General features: G+C 49.5%; 2 protein-coding genes across 6 annotated transcripts in view; one reads left to right on the top strand and one right to left on the bottom strand.

Moving 5' to 3' along the window:
* The window catches only part of GNAO1 (guanine nucleotide binding protein (G protein), alpha activating activity polypeptide O), a 204,732-nt gene extending 193,890 nt beyond the window's left edge, over window positions 1-10,842 (top strand). For 2 of the 5 annotated variants that reach the window (XM_006863535.1, XM_006863533.1), the window contains one exon: window positions 10,655-10,842. In XM_006863535.1, the coding sequence (XP_006863597.1) occupies window positions 10,655-10,842 (188 nt within the window). Of the gene's footprint in view, window positions 1-170; window positions 359-6,874; window positions 7,029-10,654 lie in introns of those variants that run through there. The other 3 variants (XM_006863534.1, XM_006863531.1, XM_006863532.1) reach the window with 2 other exon arrangements.
* Window positions 10,843-16,344: 5,502 nt separating this feature from the next.
* AMFR (autocrine motility factor receptor, E3 ubiquitin protein ligase) overlaps window positions 16,345-24,904 on the bottom strand; it is a 69,559-nt gene continuing 60,999 nt past the window's right edge. Inside the window, exons 13-14 of the mRNA XM_006863536.1 lie at window positions 18,290-18,474; window positions 16,345-16,810 (exon numbers count right to left, since the gene is read on the bottom strand). Coding sequence (XP_006863598.1) covers window positions 16,663-16,810; window positions 18,290-18,474 — 333 coding nt within the window. The 3' untranslated portion in view covers window positions 16,345-16,662. The remainder of the gene's footprint in view (window positions 16,811-18,289; window positions 18,475-24,904) is intronic.

Consider the following 24,904-nt stretch of genomic DNA (forward strand, 5'->3'; position numbering starts at 1 on the left):
GTTTTGCCGTATTTCACACTCGAACTGCACCATTGACTTGACTTCCTGCCCCACGAATGATTTCGCTGAGCCCTCAGCTCCCCCAAGCTTGTCTCCGGGTGGCCCCGAGGCTGCCAGTGCAGCCCCCCATGCCTCCTCACCTCACCGCTCCCTGCCTGGTTTCTCCGCAGGCCCCAGTGCCTTCCCAGAAGCCGTGGCTTACATCCAGACCCAGTATGAAAGCAAGAACAAGTCAGCCCACAAGGAGGTCTACGCCCACGTCACCTGTGCCACCGACACCAACAACATCCAGTTTGTCTTTGATGCTGTGACGGACGTCATCATCGCCAAAAATCTGCGGGGCTGTGGACTCTACTGAGCCCTGGCCACTGCCCAGCCTGCTGCCCCACTCCCCACCACCGGTACCAGGGCTGGACCACCTCTCACTCTACTGCTAACACTTGACCAAGAAGAACCAGAGGCTGGTACTGAGCGGGGTGGGGGCGGAGAGGAGAGATAATCCTCCACTCCCCCACCCTTGGCTCAGTCAGCTGCTCACGGACGCGGACGCCTGGGCTGCTGTCCAGACCTCACCTCGGAAGGCGTGGTAATAGGGGGCGGGCTGGGCTCGGGGTGCCGGGCACTACATGTCACGGGCAGGGGCTAGTTTGCTCGCCTCTGCTCCATCCATCGAAGTCTCTGAAGGTTTTATCTGGATGTGTGGGTGGTGGGCACGGCCACCATGTGACCCATCGTTCATACTTGAAGCCCCAGGGTCTGCTGTCTGCTGGATTCTCCTGGTGGCAGGAACAGCCCTGGGGTGGGGTGAATATGGGAGCATTCTGCTTCATCACCAACCCCAGGGTGGGCCCAGGGCACCATGCGTCAGCCCCCCCCCCCCCCCCAGGGTTCAGTCTGCGCTGCTGCTCTCATCCCTCTGTCCCCTGGGAGCTCGCCTTTCTGAGCCATCCTTCCTTGCCCACCCTGGGACCAGAAATGCTTCTGAGACTAACTTGTTGCAAAAGCATGTGGTAGTTGGCGGGAGGGGGCAAGTCTGTATCTGGATGGATGGTGGGGAGGGTGAGACCAAGGGAGGTAGGTCTTGTGTGGATTGAAGTGGGGTCTCGTGCCCGTCCTGATTGGCCCAAGGATGACCTCTTGTCACCTAGGTCTCAGGTGGCTCCAGGGTGTGAATCAGCAGTGCTGTTTCTTCTCTGATTCACAGTTGATAGGTACTACCTGACCCAGCAGGGAGAGGGCCACTGTGCTCAGTACCTGCTCTTCACCCTCGTGAAGAGAGTGTGTCCACAGTGCTTAGTGTCTCCCAGTCCCAGATGGACCAGACCCTAGAGAGTGAGCCTCATGGGCCCAGGCTGGGAGGGGGCTATGCTGGAGCCATCGTGAGCAGAGTGCTTGTTCCTGTCACCTCCACCCCCTCCTCCCCGCCTGGGTCCGACTGGACTTGTGCCATCAACACCCCTTCTCTCTCCCTCCTGGCCAGCAGTCCAAGCCACCCTGTACGTGTGTGTGTGTGTGTGTGTGTGTGTGTATGTGTGTGTGTGTGTGAGAGAGAGAGAGAGAGAGAGAGGTGCCTGCGGACCCATAGAGCCTTTTTGTCCCTTAACAAGCCCTTGATCTCCCAACCTCTCCTCTGGCCACTGTCCAGTCCCAGGTCCAGGCAGGATCCCCAGCTACCACTAGCACTCCTGTACTGGCCCGGGTCCTAGAAGAGCCCCAGGCAGCCCAGTCCCCAAACTCTTACAGGGGTGGGTGTCCTGGGTGAGGACCCATCCGTGGTCTGACTGTCGTGCTGCTGGTCCTAGGCCTTGGCAGGGACCACCCATCAGCCAAAGTCCAGTTCAGTTCTTTTTGCCTCTGTCATGTGCAGTGGGGGGGTCTTGTATACCTGGTGCTGGATGTGACCGTGGACAGGCCCCCTGCCATTTAACCCACACTGGAGACAGAAGCAGTTATTCCTCCAGCCTCACACCCTGACTAGGGCCAGCTGTGCCCCTAACTTCCGGGACCCAGACACTGAGGGGAAATGCTTGTCAAGGCAGTTTTCTAAGGGCGTAACCCCTGGGCCAGGCCGTAGAAGTCCTGCCATGGCCTCTGCATCCGCCTCCTGCGCTCCCTCATCCGCTGCCTTGACCTCCTCTCTGGTGCTCGGCCCTGCTTGCTTCCCTCCAAACACACCCAGTTCCTGGTTCTGGGGCTGCTCTCCGCCCCCAGCCCAGCCAGTCAGGGAGGGGTCCTTGGGGTGTGGTCTAAGGCCTCCTGTCTACCCAATTCCCAGCCCTGTCTCAAGCAGCAGCTCTCCCATGGGGAGGGAGACTTCCAACTGAGGGGGCCTTCCATTTTGGATCCGTCGTGGGGATCAGTGTGGGGAGAGACTGTGAGTGAGCAGGCAGGGTCTTCTATCCACAGTGGCCTGTGCCCCCTGAGGGGCTATGTTTAAACTCTGAATGACTCTTAATTTGCCAAACCCATGAAAAAAAGTGCCTGTGGCAAGCTTTGTGCCCTGGCACCCACCACTGCCACAAAAGCCAGATCCCAAGGTCCATGAGGCTCTGTGATCTGAGAGGCTGTAGGGTCTGCCCCAGCCCCACAGAGACACTCGGGCTCCCTGGAGGCGTTAGACACCCAGTGCCTCTCCCTGTCTCTCCTTCTGGCCCCAGCGGAACCTGAAGGCTGTCAGTCACCTGCTCTTACCACAGAAGATGACCCCATATCTGGTGCCAGGAGGCAGCTTGGCTACCAAGCTCCCTCCACCTGATCCAGAGTCCCCCAAAACCATGCTATCCACCAGCCCCTTCCCTTCTGAAGTTGGTCCTACAGTTCTCCAAGGGAGAGACCACACTCTCCTTTATCTCCCCAGGGACTGATTGTCCATCCTTCCTGCCCCCTCTCCCCCCCACCGCCTGGCCCCTCCAGGAGGCCTTCAGGTGCAGTCAGCTGTGAGGTTCAACTTGGTGGCCACCAGAGACTCAATCTGGGGTGCCAGAGACAAGAGCCCCCAAGTCCAGTCATAAGCCTGCAGAGGGAAGAGCCATAGCTCCAGACTGGGGGATAGGGCCCAAGAAGCCTGAGCCCTGTCCAGCAGACCCCACCCCAGTCCAAAGTACTGGGCCCCCTGGGTCAGAGAGGGAGGCTTTCTAGAGACTTCGCACACACACCCTCAGGTCCAGATGGAAGGCCCAGAGCACCAGTATGCACCCGACTCCACACCACCACCTCAACTCCACGTCCCCCCCCCTTAAATGCAGGGACAGCAGCAGCCCCTTCCCCATCTCTGTCCACCCTTGCCTGGCTCAGCCACCCACTTCACATGTCCTCAGCCTGCCCAGCTCTGTCCCCCTCTGCTGCCCCTCTCCCAGGCAGGGGTGGGCTGGGCAACTCCTCTCTCAGTAGCAAAACCTTCTCTCTTAGGTGCAGTGGCCCTCCTCCCACCCAGCCGTATTAACTGTAATTTTGTAAGAGCGACTTGTTGATTTAATAAATCTCTAGTTATTATAATAAGTTATTGGCTGCCGTAATGTATTTATTAGTCACCGACTATTAATAAAACGTGCCAGCTTGCTTCTAGTTGGAATGCTGTGTCGGGGTCCAGTAGCACCGCCGACATGCCCACACCGCACGGGGCCTTGGCCAGCTGCAGGCCGCCTGCTGGAGTGGGCACTTCCTGGAGGATAGCTGGACTCTAGGCCATCGTCTGCCTACCCGCCCACCCACCGGGGAGAGTTACAAGTGCCCAGGACTGCATACACCTTCCTGTCTGAACACATTTGGAAGGGGCCTCACCTAGGCCTGGGGCCGGCTCCGGTGTCTGGACTTACTTGTGTTTACTGACTGACTAATCTGTAGATGAGATGAAACCCAAGTGCAGTTGTCCACTGCAGATTCATAAGTAAGCACAAGTCAGTCAGTACTTGCCGGGCAGGCAGAGGACTCGGAGTATTTCTGCCAGGCGCCTGCTGGAAGGCAACCCTGGACTGCTGGTTTCTACCTCTTTTCTCCCATCGTGCATCTCTATGTTCGGTGCTCTCTGAGTCTTGTTCCTCCGGGGAAGCTTGTCCAGACAGCCTGTGCTCTTGGCTCCTTGGGGCTGGGATCCAGTGACGTGCAGAGGGAGGGCAGTCAGGACTATGGGGTGAGGAGGGGGCTTGGCACCGACACCTCCCCTTTCCCTGCAGCCAGCTCCTTTCTCCGGGTCCCCCCTGTACCGCGAGCGTCTACCTCCTTGGAGGCTCTCTCCAATGTCCCTTCCCCATGTGTGACACCAAGTCTGACTGTGTGTGTCCCTCCCCCATTCCGCTGCCTTCCTGGTACTTCTGACCTTCCCACTGTGGAAACATTTTCTAGCCTGTGAGCTCTTGGAGAGCAGGGGCCTCATCCCTTAGCAGCCCAGCAGGGCCTGCTACCCCAGCCAGGAACTCTTAGTGGACAGTGAGTGGGTGAGTGGGTGGTCCTGTGAGTGGCGGCTGTGGCGGAGATGCTGAGCATTAGCCTGGGAGAGCCAAACTGGAGTCTTCCTGGGTGGTCTCGTGTTGAAATGCCCAGCTCAGCTCAAATGCGCTGGTGGCCCTCTGTGGCGTCTCGGGGATCCCCAGCAACTGCAGACCACAGCAGGCTAGATGCAGTTGTAGGATGGAGTTGGGAGCATGTCTCTAGCAGTAGAGTTTCCATTTTATCCGTGAGCATCCGTAGGATGATGTGACTCTGTGGGGTGGAGGGAGAGGAAGCCAGTTTCCCCCTGAATCCCTGGGGTCTTGGCGGTCCACACTCTGGCCTCATTCTTAACAAGGATTCAGTTGGCCTCTCAGGAAACCTCCATTCGCCGTTTTCTGAGCAGGCATCTTGGAGACAGCCCAAGGTGAAAGCTGAGAATGCACTGGTTGACGTTGGAAGGGATTAAGAGCGCTGAGTTTACTGAGTTTGTTTCGCAGAGCAGAAGGACTCCGGGGTGTAACGATGCCGTCAGGGATGGAATTAATGAAGGCTACCTGGACAATCTCACTATTTCTTACTCTAAAGGCCGTATACTAATGATATTGACCAGATCAACCCCTGCAGAAGCAGGTCAGAGTCCTTCAGAGGGGCCTGTGGGGTCAGCTGAGAGATGTGGACAGTATCTTGCTTTGTGGCTGTGGACCATGTCCTGTTTCAGCACAGGAACCTCAGAGTTCCCGCCACCTGCAGCTGTACCGTCACCCATAGAGCAGAGGGGTGGAGACCCTGGATCTGGCCCACAGCGGGTACAAGTCTCTTCTCTGTGTCCCTCCCGGTCCCTAAGGTTCCATATACAGGCAGGTTGGCACAGAGTGGGCCTCGGCCCCCATTGGTGGTTATCCCATCTCCTTCCTCATCCTCTTCTGCTCAGACCACAGCAATTGAACAAATGATTTCATCTGCTCCAAGTGTTTGCTTAAGTAGCCTTGGTGGCATAGTGGGCTAAGTACTGGACTGTTAACCAAAAGGCCAGTGACTCAAGCTCACCAGCCACGCTGAGGAGAAAGATAAAGTGCTCACCAGCCACTCTGAGGAGAAAGATAAAGGTCTCCCAAATACCTACAGTCTCAGAAACCCAGTGAAGCAGTCCTCCTCTGTTCCATGGGTCACTTTGGGTCAGAATGAGCTTGATGGTAGTGGTTTGGTTTGGGGCTAGTGTTTGCTTATCCTTCTCTGGTGAATAATGCCCACACCATGTCCCATCTCTTTCCTAATATGTGTTTCAGTCTTTGTAATTCAGAGCTAAGAGTTTGACCAGGAATTACCTGTGGGCTTGGACTTTAGGCCGTGGAGTAGGGTTTGTGGTAGGAAGTGCCCAGGGTGAGGAGAGGGTTCTTGGGGAAAACAAGAGGAACTATCCCTGCCTGGAGGAACCACCTCTCCGACAGAAACAGGCCCCACAGGAATGTGCATGGCATCCCGAGGTGGAACCAGTCAGTCCTTGGCCCAGTTCTCCTCAGGCTCTGCCTTACTTGGAATGCCCATCTCATTCATTCATTCATTCATTCACAAAGCAAACTTCCGTAACCATGGCAGCACCTCATATCCCGATTGCTCAAAGCTCCTTGCCGGGTCAGCCGTGGCCCAAGTTCAATCCAGGAGCAGTTCTTGGTGTAACTTCCCTCAGACCACAGGTTGTTGCTGTTAAGTGCCATTTTGTTGTTGTTGTTATGTGCCATGGAGTCGGTTCCAACTCATAGTGACCCTGCACAGGGTTTCCGAGGCTGTAAATCTACGGGAGCAGAAAGCCTCATCTTTCTCCCGCGGAACAGCTGGTAGTTTCGAACTGCTGACCTTGTGGCTCGCAGCCCGATTCGTAACCACTATGCTACCAGAGCTCCTTGCTAAGTGCCATAGAGTCGGTTCTAATCCATAGCGACCCTGCATTGGGATTCCGAGGAGCAACTGGTGAACTTGAACCACCGACCTTGTGGTTCAAACCGACTTTGTAGTCTAGTGCATTAACCCACAGCGCCACACCTGGATATCCCACCCCACTCCCATAGGACCATCCAAGAGAAGGTGGCCCATGAGGAAAGTCTAAACAAGAGAGACTTTGCCACAGAGCACACACACACACACACACACACACACACACACACACACGCTGCTGACTGGTGGGGAGAACCCTGGGCTGCCCTTCCTCAGCCTCACCCAGAGAGAGCCTTGGTTGACTCTGAGTTAGAGCACACAGAGGTTTGGGGAATGAGATCTCCGGAGGCTTTCCTGGGTCTCGGCAGGAGGAGGATGGGGTCCAGGAACCTCCGGAGCTGCTGAGTCAGCCCACGCTCTCTCTCAAGCCTAATTCTTCTCTTCTCTTTCCCTGTCTCTGTCTGTCCCTCTGGCTGTCTGTCTGGCTCTCTCTTCCTCCCTGCCTTGGCTGCAGAACCGCATGCACGAGTCTCTCATGCTCTTCGACTCCATCTGTAACAACAAGTTCTTCATCGATACCTCCATCATCCTCTTCCTCAACAAGAAAGATCTCTTTGGCGAGAAGATCAAGAAGTCACCTTTGACCATCTGCTTCCCTGAATACACAGGTGGGTATCACCTGGCCCCAGGCAGCGGGAATCCTGCCCGACAAGGACCTTGGTCTCCCCTAGAAGGCCCAGGGAGGGGCATGAGCTAGGGTCTGACCACCTGTGGGCTCAGGGAACAGGCTGTGTGGGAAAGGGCACGCAGACCTGGCAACACTCCAGCGGCTTCCCAGACAGAACCCCAGGCGTGCTGGGAAGTGTCCCCTCCTGAGCAGGTGACACAGAGGTGAAATGGCAGAAACCAGGAGGCAGGACAGCATCACAGACTTCCCCTTGCCCTCTTTCCAGACTCTCCCTCAAGAAGAGGGCCCAGGGCCATGGGAGAGCCTCCTCCAATTTCACCCACAACCTCACTTCTCCCCACCAGCACCTGCACAGAACTTCTGCATGAATTTGTCGTTGTTGTCGTCACTAGCCAAATGTCTAACAGAACGCAGCTCTGCTGCTCCTAGGCCGTCCTCACAATGACGTCTGAGCCCACTGCTGCATCACTATGTCAGTCCACCTCATTGAGGGTCGTCTTCTTTTCTCATCTTACCGAGCATGATTTTGTCATTAAGTACCGAGTCAGTTTCCAAGGAGCAGCTGGTAGGTTTGAACTGCCAATCTTGTGGTTAGCAGTCCAGTCCTGATTCTACAACACTATAGCAGAACTTCATGATTTGGGTGGTGGTGGTGGTTATGTGCTGTGGAGTTGGTTTGGTTTCCCGGCGGCCCTGTATAGGGTTTCCGAGGCTGTAAATCTTTACCGGAGCAGAAAGCCTCATCTTTCTCTGGTAGTACCTCTGGTCATTTCATACTGCTGTCTTTGAGGTTAGCAGCCCCACTGGTAACCACCAAGCTACCAGAGCTACTTCCCACCTGCCCACACCCTGCCTCCTCCCTCCCCTCCCCACCTTACTTCCTAGCTTGTTCCCTCCACCCCGCACCCTGCCTCCTTCTTCAGCACTGGTCCTCTCCCCAGATCTCATGCCCTATTATTTGCAAGTCTCCTCCTTTCTGCCTTCTCTGGGGTTGTTGGCCCCTGACCAGGCAGGTGAGGCAGTGGAGGGAGGAGGGCAGTTGTAGGACAGACCAGCCCTGAGGTCCTAGGGTCACAGGAAGGGCCGCAGCTCAGGTGAGAAGTCATTGTCCCGGTGGCTGATATCCCTGAGTCACCAGGAATCTGCCCGGACTGGCTCAGCCAACACCCCGGAGGGAGGCAGTGGGCATGTGCTCAGATCCCAGGGCTCCCCAGGTCCTGAACCAGCCAGGAGGTCTCTAGACTCCCCTCTCCCCTGGGCGTGCTCCGGGGGTTGTCAGTCTGCCTAGCAGGACAGAGACAGGAACTGTGCCTGCATTTAGCTCTCCAGTCCCACAGAGAGACAGACAGACAGACAGCCACGAAGTGCACAAAATCTCCAGGAGGGCAGGGGCCCAGCAGCCTGCCCACCTGCACCTTGGGACCTGTTAGTCACTGTCCAGTCGTCTGTGGCTCAGGGCGACCCCAGGTGGGTCACAACAGAACCTTGTTCCATGAGGCTTTTGATGGCTGAGTTTTCAGAAGCAGTTCTCCAGGCCTGCCTTCTGAGACACTTCTGGGTGAACTTGAACCTCTAACCTTTCAGGTAGCGGCCAAGCACATGAACCGTTTGTACTACCCAGGGTCTATGGGTACCACAGTTGTCGTTGCTAAGTGCCTTCGAGTCGGTTCTCACTCATAGCGACCCTGTGTAAGGTTACCAAAGAGCTTGAGCCACCAACCTTGCGGTTCAAACTGACTTCACAGTCCAGCGCATTAACCCGCAGTGCCACCCCAGGACTTCCCAGTGGTAAATGCCTGCCCGTGGGGTGGTGGTTGGAGTGGAGTGGACAGTCTGGTATCAGAGCCAAGGAAGAGGGTACTACAGGGCAGAGGTGCCCTCTGCCAGGTAGAACAAAAAAAAGGGCTCAGGATAAGCCCCAGAAAGGCCCAGCCCCAGGCTTGCCATGTGAACGAGGGGCCTGCCTGTGGGCTAAGCTAGGCTCCAGAACCAATTTAGGGTCTTGAAGAGTTTGGGTAATAGGATGGAGCCCTGGCAGATGTTCACAGGTCCCACCGGAACCTGGTGTGGGACAAAGTCTCACTGCAGAGTAGTAGAGGCCCCCAGCCGGTGCCCCTAGGGAAAGCCCAGTGAATTGGTGACTCTCCAGGGCATCCACAGCCTCACCCTGGGCCCTCCCTCCTTCCCTCCCTTTGGTTCTGTTCATTTGCTTGAGAGCTCATCTTCCTCCACCACCATCTTTTTTTTTTCTTTTCTAACTCCACTTCAAATCCCATACAATCCACGCCTAAATTTGAATTACCCCATGGTCCAGAGTTCTGGAATAACCAACGCTTTGCTGATGCCTGACCTCACTCTCTTAAGCCGTTGGACTTAATGCTGTGGCCCCATGGGTGCCAAGGCCCGGGAGGACAAAGCTGGTGGGGTGAAGGCAGATGGTGGTAAATCAGTGTGTGTGTTGGGCAGGGGAAGTATGGGCTGGGATGGATAGGATGTCCTGAGAGCAGACTCCCTCCTGTCATCTGTGCCGTTGTCCTGGCTCTGTTTGGACAAGATGCTCCTGGATGGGTCCAGGTCTCATGCTTGTCTAGTCTTTGAGAACTGCCAACAGTTCACTTGACAAGCAGCTTGGCTGAGGCCTGTGCGCTCATTTCCTGCTGACCTTGGTGTGTTAATGGTGGGATCCAGGAGGCAGCCCTGCCATGTGGGCCCCATGCTCCTGGTGAGCATCTTTTAGGGGTCCCTTCTCGTTTCTTTAAAGAAACTAAGACTAAAAGCCTTTCTGTGGTCCCACACCCTTGAAGAAGGAGGCCAGGCAGATGATCATGTGATGATCATGTGTTTCCCATATTGGGTCAGATCCTAGCAGCCGTGAGGGACACAGGGCATCGCCTTTTCTTGGACTTACAGGCACTTCTGTGTTGGCCTGTGTTTTAGGGTACATCTTACGCTACTTCCATAGGGCAGAGCCATGGAGTTCGGTGCTGGTTGGAAAGCTTATATCACCCAGAAATAGTGCCATCCACTCCCTCAGCCCCACAGTCAGGGTGCACCCAAGAATTGGTGTGGACAGTGGGGAGTCCAGTTGGGTGTTGCATATGCCAATTTGAAGGTCCGAATTTGGGGATATGAGACTCCCAAAGAGATTTCTAGCCCCCCACATGGCTTCTCACTCAGGGATCCCATCCAGGAAGACATGCAGGTCATTCATCTGAGACGCCACTCCAGGGTCACCACTGGCCTCAGCTAGTCTGACCTTGTGACCTTGTCTTCATGGTTTCTGAGAAGCAGCAGGACCAGGTTAAACCCAGGAAGTGGTGGGAATGGTGGACCCAAAAGGGGTTCTCCCAGGGCTCCTGGGTCATTCCAGTGACAAAAGACCTTGAAAAGTCAAGAGTCGGGCAAATGAGCAACCCTACATCTGACCTTTTTAGTTGAAAATGTTACCACACGTTGGGAAACAAATGCCCTTGAGGTTTCATCCTGTCTCCTGGAAAAACACCCTGGCCCACTTCTCTGCCTTCACATCCCCCAGCCCAGCACTGCCCCCCTCCCCCACCCCCCCAGCTCTCACCAGGTGTCTCCCCTGTCTTGTGTCTGTTACAGGCCCTAATACCTATGAAGATGCAGCCGCCTACATCCAAGCACAATTTGAAAGCAAAAATCGCTCACCCAACAAAGAAATTTATTGTCACATGACTTGTGCCACAGACACGAATAATATCCAGGTGGTATTTGACGCTGTCACCGACATCATCATTGCCAACAACCTCCGGGGCTGCGGCTTGTACTGACCTCTTGTCTTGTATAGCAACCTATTTGGTAATGATTCCAGCACTCAGAAAAGCTTGCACACGCGCGCACACACACATACACACACCACTAACAAATGCAAGTTGGTAAATAAACTTAAAAAAAGGCATAACAAAAACTTATATATATACAAATATATATAAATCTTTTTAGTTTGTTTAGAAAGAGCTGCGGACAGAACTGACCACCATCCTATAGTTCAAGATTCCCCTGAGGCCAGCGAATGAGCATGCTGGTGTGTGTGCATGTGTGTACACACACCCACACACACACACACACACACACACACACACCATAGGAGACCATCTTTTCCAGAGCAGCCTTGTGATTTTCCTCCAAGACTCACTTCTGTGAGCAGGGGGGCGGGGGGTAGAGAAGGGGCCGGCATTAGTCTTGCCCGTTTCTCAGCTGTTGACCCGATGAGGCTGTGGGCTCTTGGTTCTGTCCTGCTCTTTGTGCGAATTCCAAAACTCTTTTTAAAATGGCCAACCCCCTAAACATCTCCCAGCCCGAAGCTCCCAACAATTCACTTCTCTTTTGAGTGGTGGTGGTGGTTGATCTCAACAATTTAGAAGAATCATTACTCTGACCAATCCACTGTCTCCTGAGTTTTCTTTCTTCATGGTAACAAGCAAGAATCGGAGAAAAGGGAGACTTGGTCTGCTTGCTAGAAGCAGCTAAGGGGAGGGGACATTCGAATCCTGGCTCCAATTCACCCCTTCAAGCGGGCACGCTGGGCAGAGGGGAGACAGTGGAGAAGGGGCAGGTGGGCCACGGAGGGCCTTGTACACTCATCAGTCTCCACATGGGGCGCTTCACCTGAGTTTTTGATCCCTCATGTGCCGCAGCCCTATCTTGCCCCACCCCAACATTATGAAAAACGTCTTAGGCTTTTCTGGTTGGTTAGTTGGTTTTTAAATCAAAGAAAATGGTCAGACGGGACCCCTTATCTCTCTCTCTCCAGACTGCTTCACGGAATCTGCTATTGACCTTGACCTCCTGGTAGCATGACCTTTTGGCTTTGTACGACACAGCCTTTCTGTATCAAGCCCTTGTCTAACCCACGACCCCAGAGTGACTGATGGCTGTGTATTGCCGTAGAATGCTGTAGAATCGGTTTTAGTTGAGTCTTTACATTTAGAATTTGAAAGAAAAAAACATTTCTCACGTGCTTTGTAGTTTAAAAAACAGGAAAACCACCATTTCATCCATATATTTTTTAAGTAAGTAAACGTGCATATCTGCACCCCATACAGACCCAGGCACCTCCAAGGAGGTGCTGGGCCCACCTGCGCCAGGCGCGCCTGCGCAGTGTGTGGGTCTTCTGGTGACCTGCGCTCAGGCTGTGCATTGGGGAGCCACTCAGAGCCCCGAAGCTCACCCCACACACACACCGAGCAGCCCTCCGGGTAGCCTCAGCCCCCAGACACAGAGCGGCACCGCTCCCTTCCCAGCCCTAAGCCACCCAACCATACATTTACTGTAGGTTTGTATAGAAAAAGCACAGCGCTCTCTGGTCAGCTGCCAAGAGTCCCCATCTCATACAGAAAACAAGCCCTGTCCAAATCCATTTCCCTACCAACCTCCTTTCTAAGGATTTCCTTTGTCTTTTTTTTTACTTTTTAAATTTTTGTCCTGAAGAGTACTACGTACTATATACCAGTTCAGCTCTCATAGTTTTCAGGAAATGGGGTTGCGGCTTCTTTTCCTTTTACATCTCGGACTCTTAGTCTTCCTGGGGGGGACACCCCCCTGGAGTGTGCGCTCCCTTCGCCATCCCCTTCTCCTTTCTTTCCATGGCCTGTGTTTGCTCTTTCTCTTGTGGGGATGTGTGTGCTGCAGATAAAAAGAAAAACAGAAAGTTGTGTTTTTTTTTTTAAATACAAGATGGAAAAAAATGTTTTAAAAAAGAGGGAATGTAGTGTTTCCATTCAAGCCACAGTTTCATGACCAGCCCTATACCATTTCTACTGACGAGTGTCCAAACCCCAAACCTCTTCACGGTTTCACTTTTAAGATTTAATATTTGCTGAAGAAGACCAGTCACAGCCATTTCAAACAACGAGGAGGCAAAAAGACAAAACACACAAAAAATTAAAAACAAAATGAAAAAAAAAAAAAGGAAAAAAACAAAAACAAAAAAACACACACGAAAAAAGCCCACGGGTCTTTGTAAGCCTTTCTATTCCCAATCGGTGAGGTTTCTGTGATATCTTATACACTGCCAGTCTACTTCTCTAATGGAAAATTCATGTGTAGCTCAATAAAGAGAATGTTTGTCTGTATTCGTCTCTCACCCTCTGGCTTCCCCGACGATGGTGACCTGGCACGGAGCACTGGGGCAGGATGGGAGGTGAATGGGCAGGTAGGATGGGCACGGTGTGGACTTCCAACAGGACCCCTTCTCAGAGGCCCCACTCGGTGGAAGGAAGGGCAGGAGACATCTCGCTCCGAGCAGTCAGTGGGATAGAGGCCTACTGCTACCTAGGGACAAGGTGGGCAGAGGAGTGGGCCACTTCCTACTCCGAGTGTACTCTTCCTCCAGGCACCCAGCTCCTCATCCTTGGGTCTTTTTTTTTTTTTTTTTAGGGTAGTGTGGGGAAGGGCAGTTAACCCCAGACCACCTTATGTAGAATCCTGTTTCTTCTTTACCCAGTGGTGGTCCTCCCATGCAGGTAGAAAACAGGTAGTCCCAAGAATGAAGCCAAATTGCCTGGACCCTCTGGATCCAAGGGGTCACATCCCCTCATTCCAGACATCTTCAAAGGCTAGGGAAAAGCTCAAGACCTGAGGGGTTATGAGGGTTCCCTTCTACTTTGCCTCCCCTACTGCAGCTGGATACTGGGAAGCCCCCTGTGGGCCAGATTTGTGGGGAGACAAGCCAGCCTGGCTCCCATGGTTCTGAGTACCCTCTCTTCCAGGCCATGGGTCTCACGAGCTCCCACAGCTGGTTGAATTTCTTCTGTAATAACTTAAGTGTTGACCTGGTCAGTGAGTTCTGACTCATAGCGAGCCTACCATAGGGTTTCCAAGAAGTGACTGATGGATTTGAACCACTGACTTTGCAGTTAGTGGTCCACACCAGAACTCCCAACTAGACCTCAATAAAGACAGACCTGGAGAGGGAGGGGGACACTTTTTCTACATGTCACTGAATTTCTCCTTTAAAAAGCCTTAGTTAGCAAGACTCTTCCCCAATTTCCGATGACAGTGCAGATGTTTCTCTGACATATCTTTCTTAAAAAGGAAGCCAGGAGGAATTTTTTTGGAAAGGACCCTGGGGCATGACCAATTAAATCAAGAAGGGAGGGCTGGGGGAAGCGAAATCTGCATCACATTTTTTTAAAAGTTCCACATGATTCTAAGGTAATGAAGTGTGGGCCATGATGAGGTTTTAGACAATGGAGGGCCTTGTCCCTCAGGCTAGCCTGATCCCAGCTCCCTTCCCCACTGGGCAGGGTGACCTGCTATCAAAGAGCCCTGGTTCCTTTCTTTTCCTGGGGAGTCACACCACAGAGGACCAAGTCTGCTGGTGAGAGGTATAAAAGTACACAGGAGATAGCTCCAGTAGAAAATCAGACCCAAGAGGTCTCCTAACTACAGTTCTATCAACATTCACGCAGATTCATCATTCTCTAAAATACACAAGAGCGTCAAAATTTGGAAGGAGGGGAAATAAATTTGGAGGGTTGGGAACAAAGCTGAGAACCCACGATGCCAACAAAACAGCCAATAAGAACATGGAGTAACACAGACTAATTTCAACGACCCTGGAGAGGGCAAGGGCAGCTCCCCATGGCCAGAGTACCAAGACTCCGTTTCCTGCGTACACGTTTGAACCAAATGGCTGGTCGGGCCTCGGCTCTGCTACTACAGGACCTGGAGATGAACAGCTGATCCCTGCAGATGCACAGGGTGGGGATGGAAGTCCTGGGGAGAGGAACCCTGCTTCTGCTATGGCCCTCAGCATTTGTCCCAGACACCTCCAAGACGTGCCAAAAACTCAAAGAAAGAACGCCCAGAATCCTTCACTCCATACGAAGTCTAAGGGTGGATTTCAGACTGTTACTTTGGTCACTTTAAGCTACTTGAGCTCTTTCTCCTGTTTGGCAGTCAGTGCCATACTACTGCTGTCCACGGTTGACTGTACTGGTCTCTGTTCACCTGCTTGAAATGTAGAACATGTGGAATTGTGCCATCCTCAACACGCTTCACGTGCAAACCAGGCAAAGCTGGAATCATTCAAAAGGAAAATAAAATGACCTTCTTCTCCCTACTTACCTTGAAAAAAAATGAGATAAATACGAGGGGGGAAAAAATTCAGTTGTCTTCCCCAAATAAATACAAATGGGTAAACTCAGGAAACGCTTCACCCACAATGGTAGACACAAACTTCAGATGAGAGGCAACAGGGATACCTCTGAAAAGAACAACCTTAGCTTCCCGCCATACACAACACACTACAAGAGTTTGCTTTTTATTATTGTTGTTGTACAATAAAAACAGCAAAAAGTAGCTATGCTCGTAGCAAATAAAAACAAACCAACAACAAAAAAACCCACCACAGAAATTTACTAACAGCATTTCAAGGTAAGGCTTTTGAAAGTTTTATTGAAATAAATTATTTCTGCCTAAATATTTACTCATCACCTTCTCAATTACTTTTAAACATTCTAAAACCTTGCAGGTATGGAAAATACATTTAACTTTGCCAATAATTTTAGGTAATACTGGAGTCTTCCCAAAAGGACTACCATAAAATTATGTTTCCAAATATTAAAAAAATTTAATCCAATGGGACATAAAACTGAACTGTGTAAACCTATGATTGGGTGTTTCAAATCTTTAAAGTTAAATGTGTGAAGAATTTGAAAGTTTTGGGAACTAGGTTTGCCCCTAAGGCAAGCAGATTCAATGTCTTTCTATGTTTAATTAACAACAGGAACAAAGTTATGAAAATGAAGGGCTTGAAGAAAAAAATCTTTTATTTCTTCACTAAAACCCTCCACAATTTAGTCCCCCTTCTTGCCGAGGCCCACATTTTCTCCAAGGCCCACATCCCACAGACTGGAACTACCTAATTTACTCGACCGAAGAACTACCACCACAAATCAAATGCTGCCATCTCAGTGCTGGCTTCCCCCGCGTCCCGAGCAGAGACACACAAGGGTCATCTCTGCACGCTGTGACGCAGACCCCAAGATGCGGGAGTGTCAGAGAGAAGGAAACTGCAGCCAGCTCTGATTTACTCCCTCAGTCAGTCCTGGGCAGACTTCCACACAAAGGGGGTCCTTTCTCTACCAGGCAGCCGGGGGCCTCAAATCAAGAGCTCTCTCTCACACCATGCCTGCCTCTCTGGGGAGCCAGGCGCCTGTGACATCCTGAAGGCCTGGCTCTAAGACCAGCAACAGTGTGCCCCCCTCTTGGCTTCTGTTCCCCCAACCACCAGTCTTGGGACGAGTGACACAGTAGGGTTTACGACTTAGCCAAGCTGCTGCTGCAGGTCTCTGGTACTTACTTCATCTCAACCTTCCCCACCAACCCCAAGAAGTCCAGTCAATGCCAGAGAGATCATGTCTAGAGTTAAAATGTGCAGTGCTTCTAAGGGGAGGCGAAAGGTCACATAGAAAGTATTACAAAAAGGATTAAATTTGTCAGCTGTCCAAACACTATGAAGACCACATGCTTTATACAGCGGCAATGCAGTCAAGCCCACTTCTTCACACAGCAGGCAGAACTGGGAGGCCTCTTCCTTGTGGGCACACGCTCCGAAGGCAGCGGCTAAGGAAGATGAGGCAACGCTAGGAGCTCTGCTGCTTCTGAAGTCTCCGTTCGGCGGCAGCAGCCAACATCCTCCGACGGAGGGTCACAGGGTCAGAGGATGCGCCTTCTGAGGGGAGGTAGCTCTCTGAGGCCGAGTCATCTTCAGAACTTTTGTTTAAGAAACGCCTACAAAATACAAAGGAGTTGCATGAGAGATGTGGGAGGTTCTGGAACACACAACCACGTGTTTTTCTATTTTTACTCTCTCCATTTTCCAGCTGCCTTCATGAAGCTCACATTCAGCATCATCCCATGAAAAAAACGTTTCTCCCCAAAGAGATGAGTGAACATTGTTCTCCTTATACCAGGGAGAGGCCCCATTCCATGGCTAGTCCTCTGCCTATCCCATGAGAAGAGGAAGTCCTCACAATTTCTAGGCCTCTGCTAAGTACAATTGTGACCCTGTCCCCAAAAGCTTCAATGAAAACAGCAAACAAATCCCCCTGCCCTCTCTGCTGCATCCAGCCATGGTGTGGAGAGGTAACGCGCGACGCGCGGCCTGTGCACCCGAGAGCTGTGTGCCCAATGCCGAGCTGAGCAGCAGAGTGGTCGACAGGGAGGAATGGGGAGCCAGAGCCCAGAAACTTGCTAACCTTTCTGGGTTTCAGTGGCCTCAGGTTTTCAAATGGCACTCCCTTTAAATAAGTGGGGCAATCAGAAAGCATGGCTACTAGGATTCCAATTCATGCTTGCATGGGTTTAGTCCAAACAAATGTGTCTCAACAAGTTTCTGGTCAGTAGATGGCTACAGACAAGTTCTCTCAGTAAAACAAAATCCAATCAAAAACAAAATCCAATCAAAACAGTGGCTTTCGAGGGGCTCTGCTGGGCCCATTCAATTCAAACCAGCTCAGAAGATTACGGCGACTGTGTTTTGGGATTCCAAGGGAATCATCTTGAGAGATTCTCTGAAGGGACACCTGGAGCTTATCATGAAGAAATAAAACTAAAAACTGCAATGCTGAGAAAACAGCAGGGAGGTTACGCCACGGAATCTTTTTCTATGACAACACACCTGCTCATTCTTTGAGGGAACCAGAGGTGTCTCAACAAGAATTTCATTGAGAAACCTTAGCCAATTCACCCTACAGCCCTGATCTTGACCCTTTAAGCATCTTTTTGTTTCCAAAACTAAGAGAACATTTCAAAGGAACCATTTGAGTTCCTCAAGGATGCCAAAACTGGTATTTTGACATGGTGAAAAGCAAAAAAAGGTCAGAACTCTTCAGGGGAAGATCAAAGGGATGGCAGTAGCGCCTTTACAAGTGTACAGACCTAGATGAAGGATACATCAACAACAGCTTCACATTATGATATTTTTGTTCAGTAAAGGGTTCTATGATTTTACAGCCATACTATTGGACTTACTCTCAGGCTGGCACACAGGTGATGCTGACAGCACCCACCCACCACTAACTAGCTACGCCCAGTGTCGTCAGATCCTCTCAAGGCAGGTTCCAGATCTGAATTTTAAATGATATCTAACGGTTCATCAATGTGGCCATCTGTTTACCAAGATACTAAGGAGGCCGTACCTGGCAAAGACCTCCAGGCACTGGTTCTGACCTGTGACTAACGCCCACTACAGCGGCCCAATCCACCTACTTCCGCGCTTGCTGCAGGAGGTCATCCTTGCGCTGGACCAGCATGCGCTGTCTCTCATCAGCGGACTTGGAGAAGCGACTTCCCCGAGCCTCAAAGTCTTCCGCCTCGCTGGGCTCCGCCTCCACCTCACTGAAGTCCAGGGTCTCCTCCAGCCAAGGACTGAGATCCAGTGGCACACGCTCAGTCTGGGCACAGAGAGAAAGCAGGAGGCAGCCGTGAGCAGCGGCGGCTTTGAAGACGGCTCACTGAGCCAGGGCTCTCCTGGGCCTGCAGGGCAGCTGCTGCAGGGCAGCTGCTGCCGGGCAAGCAGGAAGAGGGGGCTACATGCCTGTGGGTGCTCTGAGGGCAGCCATGCCACTGCATCAGCTGGTGTTCCACTAACAACAGGGCCTACCTCACACTAGTTGTTCAGTATTAATGGAATAAGCAAATGGTTACCACTATGACAAACAAAATCCCGTCAATGGTACTTTCGGAAACTGAGAACAAAGTTAACTGCTCACTGGCATCCTGGGAATTTCAGTTCAAGTCTACTAATTCCTCAAAACTTTAGGAATTTTGAGACTCGCAGCAAGATGGCAGACTAGGCAGATGCACTGCATGGACTGACTAAAACAAAGATATGAGAGACAAAATAAAACAGACACAGATGAAAATTCTAACATCCTGAACTTCAGAAAAATGGTTAGAGAGGTGGATGGAGTGCTTGCTGGGAGAAGAGGCCAAATAGGGACAGCAAGAGAGGGAGGACTAACCAGTCCACAGCTGGCCAGACATGGCTTGACCATCTTGGGAGCAGCTTTGACAGTGGAGGGAGGCCTGGCATTAGCACAATGTTGTTGTTGTTGTTAATTGCCATCGAGTCGATTACGACCCATAGCAACCCTGTATAGGGTTTTCAAGGAGGAGCTGGTGAGCTTGAACTGCCAATCTTGCAGTTCAAAGGGCTTTGCAGTCTGCAAGGTCGGCAATTCAAGCCCACCATGGGTGATGGTAAAGGCTGAATTCTTCTTTTTCCCTACACTCCCCCAGTGACTAGGGTGTGGACAGCTCCCACACACATCCACCCTCAGGTGCAGACCCTGTTCTGCACGGGAGTTCGGAGCAGCATGGTTGGGAGCCACGCCAGGGTGAGGTGGGCCCTGGCTGTGCTGCTTTGGCAGGTGGGCTCAACTCCAGACCTACAGAACCCTTAGGGCCACCAGACCAGCATTTAACAAGTCATCCTGTCCCCAGCTTCCCTGTGGTCCTCTTAAAAGACACAAAAACCAGCTCTACCAAGGGCCTCCATGAACTACTTCTGGATTGAGTGCCCTGAACACACTTCCAGTTGAGTGACCTGAATACTGAGTTCCAAGGCCAATAGGAACTCCATCTAGGGCCAAAACTTGCTGTCACATTCCGCCCACAACCACCTCGTGAGCTCCTTGAATTACAAGAACACTCCAGAGATGTCGCCTCTCGGGGTCCAACAACTGCACTGATTTTTTTTACAAATTTGACAACCTCTCAATGCCCCAGAGACAACAGACAATTTTAGCTCTCATGAAGAAATGACAGAAAGGCACAAACAAATAAGCACGATGTAGAGCCAGGAAACGTTTCTGAGGAAGAAAAGGTAACAGAACTATAATTGAAAATGAATTCAAAAGAATAATAATTAGGTACCTTCAAAGGATCAATAGAAAGATCGAGGAAAGCAAGGAGAACATAATAAAAACTTTAGAAGAATTCAGGAAAACACGACAAGAACAAACAAACAAAATAAATGCAAATTTCAAAACAAAACAAAACCTGCCATAAGAAATCCAGATCAATACTACAATCTCAGAAATGGACGATACATTGAAAGGGTATAGGAATATAGGAATAGATGTGAAGTACTGGAAGCCTGAATTACTCAGCTTGAAGAGAAACATCTCAATACTACTATGCTAGAAAAACAATCAGAAAAAAGAATGACAAAATCCAAAGAAAATCTGACAGTTATGTGGGACACATTATGAAGAGGAACAACTTACGGGTGATCAGAATTCCAGAACACGAAGAAGAGACAAGCATAGAGAAAATGTGTCAAAGAGTTTTTAGAAGAAAATTTCCCTAACACCATGAAAGATGAGAAAATGGCATACAAGAGATAGATTCCCAAAAGAAAATCACCAAGAACTATCATAACCAAACTTTCCAAAATCAAAGACAAGGAAAGAATCCTGAGAACAGCTCAGACAGAATGAAAAGTGACCTACAAAGGAGACCCCATAGGACTAAACTCAGATTGCTCAGCAGAAACCATGCAGACAAGGCAATGGGATAACCTATACAAAACTCTGAAAGAAAACAATTGCCAACCAAGAATCATATACCCACCAAAGCTGTCCCTCAAATAACGACAGCAAAATTAGAACATTTCCTGATAAACAGAAATTTAAGGAAATTGTAATGACCAGACTAACTTGGTGGAGGGTGATCTTTGGACTGAGAACCAGCAACATTCATAACACTACCACCCAGATCTCAGTCTAGACATAGAAGCTTTGAAAGTAAAACAAACCTACAAGACTGAAAATTGAGAACCAGAGATATTAATGTATAATGACATCAACTACAAAGCAAAAAGAGGGAATAGAATAGACACAGAACTTCCAAATGGCAAGGAAGTCAAGTAGATTTCAAGATAAAACAGACTGTTTTCAGCAAGGAAAAGATAATAAATTATAGAGTAACTTCAAAGAAAAATAATACACTTGCACACCAAAGTGAAAAAAGAGGCAAATCAGAAAGATTTAGTAAACATTAACACAAGAGAAATAAAAATGAAAATAAAACATACAAACAAAATGAACTCAGCATAGAAAAGTATGTGGAACAAACAATCCAACAGCACCACAAAAAAACACATAGAAAAATGACAATGATCAATTCATATTTATTGAAAAATTACACTGAATGAAAATGGATTAAATATATCAGCAAAGCTGTCAATAAAATACAATAGTGTAATCAAAACATTCCAGGATAAACAGAAGCTAAGGGATTTTGCCAAAGTCAACCCTGTGATGAAAAACATCTTAAAGGAAGTTCTGTGGACTGAGAACCAACAAGAACAGACAACAACCAAAGAATGACGTACGTGGTGGCAGCATCACCCTGAACTCAATCAACAAATGGAAGAGTCAAGAACACAATAAATTTATAAGAATAGAGGATCTGGGAGAACAGTTTATGACCAAAACAATTATAATGTGAAAAAAGGTAAACATAGAGGAACAGAGATCCAAGTGGTGAGAAGGTCAGGTAGATTACAGGATAAAATAGACTGTCTTAAGTAGAAGGAATAATTAATGGAATACAAGGTAACCACAACAGTGAGGTTGGGGTGGGGGTTGGGGGTTAGTTCGGATGTTGGGGAGGGCAATACAAGAAGGGGGAGGAGGTGGAAGAACTAGATAGATAGGAGAACACTGGAACACGTTTGCATGTCCTAAGTGGGGCAGAGGTAAATAGTGATGCATGCTCAACCTTGGAACAACAGGGCTCTGTGATACAGAGATCTAGGCATAGTTTGAAGAGGGGAAATAATACTAAAATGCTTGACTGTCTTATGAATATTGGTTTCCCTTGCCTACTATTGTAAAAATAGACACTTGAGTGGGATAGAAAAGAATGTTGGGAAACATGAAAACAGAAAGACTTATAAGCCCATCTTCAGCCTATAACTGACTGGAATATCTAAAAAGGGTTCTAGCACTTGCCCAGTGAAACAGGCCTCTTGCAAAGCCTTAGGTGGAATCCTGAGTCCCATCCAGAACCTTATGAGGTGGGACATTCCCACTAGAAAGGACAAGCAGACCAGCCTGGAACAGCTAGAGCAACAGAAGATACATCTTCAAAGAAAGATCATCAGGAAAAAATCCAAAACAAAAATGTCAGCATGACTGGCTACTACAAGAATAAGCAAGCTGTTCACCAGGAAGCCATTAAGGTAAGCAATCAAGTGCCTTCAAGAAAAACTCCCCTCTAAGACTGAAACTCAAAGGGAACACACAAACAATCACATAAGTTTGCTGGCGACCACATTGGTCTACTGGTGAGTGGAAGAGGGGAAAAGACAGCAATAAGAAATGGGCTAAGTTCAACCATGGTCCATTGACTCCCGTTGACCTGGAGATGAGAGAGAGAAGAGGAAGGGCTGGTTGGTCCAAAGTGTGGTGAGATCTGGGGACACTTGAGCCCATGGGCAAGGTCACAGCCACAGAGGGCTAGAGCTGAGAGTGAAGCATCCAGCTGATATGAAGTGAGGGGAGATGCACAAGAACATCCAAACTTGCAGACAGCACCCATTTGACCTAGCCTTGATGTCTTGAGAATCAGAACTCAACTAGAGGAAGATTTTTAAAAAAATAAAAAAATTTTTTGATAAAGGAAACAAGAGTAAATTGCTACAATTTACGACGATGAACCTGGCCTATACTCATAGAGGTAGTAACTCTAAATACCAACAGAGAGGGAAGGAGCTTCACATCAAGTATCAATACTACCCCCTCTGTACACAGGGTAGATAGGGATGGGCAACTTACAAGAAAGGTACAAAGTGACTGGCTTACAAGGTTTCAAGAGGGAGTTTAGTTTAAGAGTGTGGGGGCTAAAAAAAAGAGTCCCCACTGAATAGTTGTCATCTTGTCTAGATGAGTATGGTGAAAAAGAGATGAGGATAAGATTCTTATGATTCAATAGTGAATAACTGTTATCATGACTAATTGTGACTGTCACAATTGTAAAGGTAGACGTTTTGTAACAGAAACAGGGGAGTGGTTAATCTTACAGTAGAGAAATAGAGGACCCTAAGAGCATCAGGGGAGAAGAGCACAAGCAGAATGTGGGATCTTATACGGAGAAGCAGCGATGCCAGAGACAGAGGCAGAGATGGGACATGGAGAGGGGGAGCAGCTGAGGACTCTAGATTCATGGAAAGAGAGGGACTAAGAGCTGGTGGCCAGGAGGCAGAGTTGCAGAATGTAACCTTTGGAGGTGTAAATTATTTTATGTGCCTGAGTGGTGTATATTTTTTTTTAATTTTAAAAAAAAGCTAAAGTGATGGTACATGGAGGGGATTATAATCATTGTAATGAAGCAAGGTGTATGATTTGTTGAATGTAAAACTGATGATCTGCTCTGTAAACTTTCACTCAATCCACAATGAAAACCTTAAAAAAAAATGTTAGTGACTGAAAACCAAAGAGCCCACCTGAGCCCCTGCTCTGCTGCAGGCTTCTACACCAGTCACAGGCCTGAGCTGGGACAGGAAAGAAACTCTGAATTAAATGAGGAATAGAATTGATGTGTCTGTCATTCTGTTATACTGTGGTGGCTTGCAGGCTACTATGACACTGCCAACTATGCCACCTGCATTTCAAATGCCAGCAGGGTGAAGCTTCCAGACCAGGACAGACTGGTGTTCAGGACATCTGAACACCTTAGGGACAGCAACAGAACATGTCTGATATAGTGCCAGACGATGAGTGCCTCCGGTAGGAAGGCACTCAGAAAATGACGAGGGAAAAACTACCACCTGAAACTGGAGTTGGCTCTAATGATGTAGAGGAAGAAAGTTCGTGAACTGCTGGTGTGGCATGACTCAAAATGAGAACAGCTACAAGCATCTAGAACAAATGAAAGTCCACAAAAATGAAATGGAATGCATAAGGCATCCGTGAGTTGAATGGACTGGTATTAGGCATTCTGAATTGAACAATCACATGGTTTACTATTCCAGGAATGACAAACTGAAAAGGAATAGGGTCACGTCAAAAGGGACATTTCAAGATCTATCCTGAAGTACATTACTGTCTGTGATAGCTCTGGTAGCGTAGTGGTTACAAGTCAGGCTGCTAACCTCAAGGTCAGCAGTTCAAAACTACCAACGGTTCCGTAGCAGAAAAGTTTCTGCTCCCATGAAGATTTATAGCCTCGGAAACTCTATACAGGGTTGCTATGGGTCGGAACTGACTCAACAGCACTTTAACAACAACAAGAGGAAAGATTAGGTAATACCACTGTTACTCAAATTTACACACTAATGATAATGAAATTGAAGAATTCGACTAACTTCTTTAGTCTGAAACTGATCAAACATGCAAATCAAGATGTACTGATAATTACTGGTGAGGAATGCAAAAGTTAGGAGTAAAAGTTAGAACACAGGAGGACTGGTAGCTGAAAACTATGGCCTTGGTGATAGGCACAATGCTAGAGATCACATGACAGAATTTTACAAGACTAATGACTTCTTCAAGGAGCTCTGGTAGCGCAGTGGTTATGAGTTGGGCTGCTAACCTCAAGATCAGCAGTTCGAAACTACCAGCCATTCTGCAAGAGAAAGATGAGGCTTTCTGCTCCCATAAAGATTTACAGCCTCAGAAACCATATACAGGGTCGCTGTGAGCCGGAACCAACTCCTCAACACACCACTACCACCACCACCAATGACTTCTTCATTGCAAATGCCTTTTTTTTCAGCAAGATCAACAACAACATACATGTGAACCTCACCACATGGAACACACATCTGTGGGAAGGGACTATGGAGCAGCTCAATATCATGAGACAAAACAAGGC

The sequence above is a fragment of the Chrysochloris asiatica genome, unplaced genomic scaffold, assembly GCF_000296735.1.
Source record: "Chrysochloris asiatica unplaced genomic scaffold, ChrAsi1.0 scaffold00055, whole genome shotgun sequence".
In the NCBI taxonomy this organism is placed as follows: Eukaryota; Metazoa; Chordata; class Mammalia; order Afrosoricida; family Chrysochloridae; genus Chrysochloris; species Chrysochloris asiatica.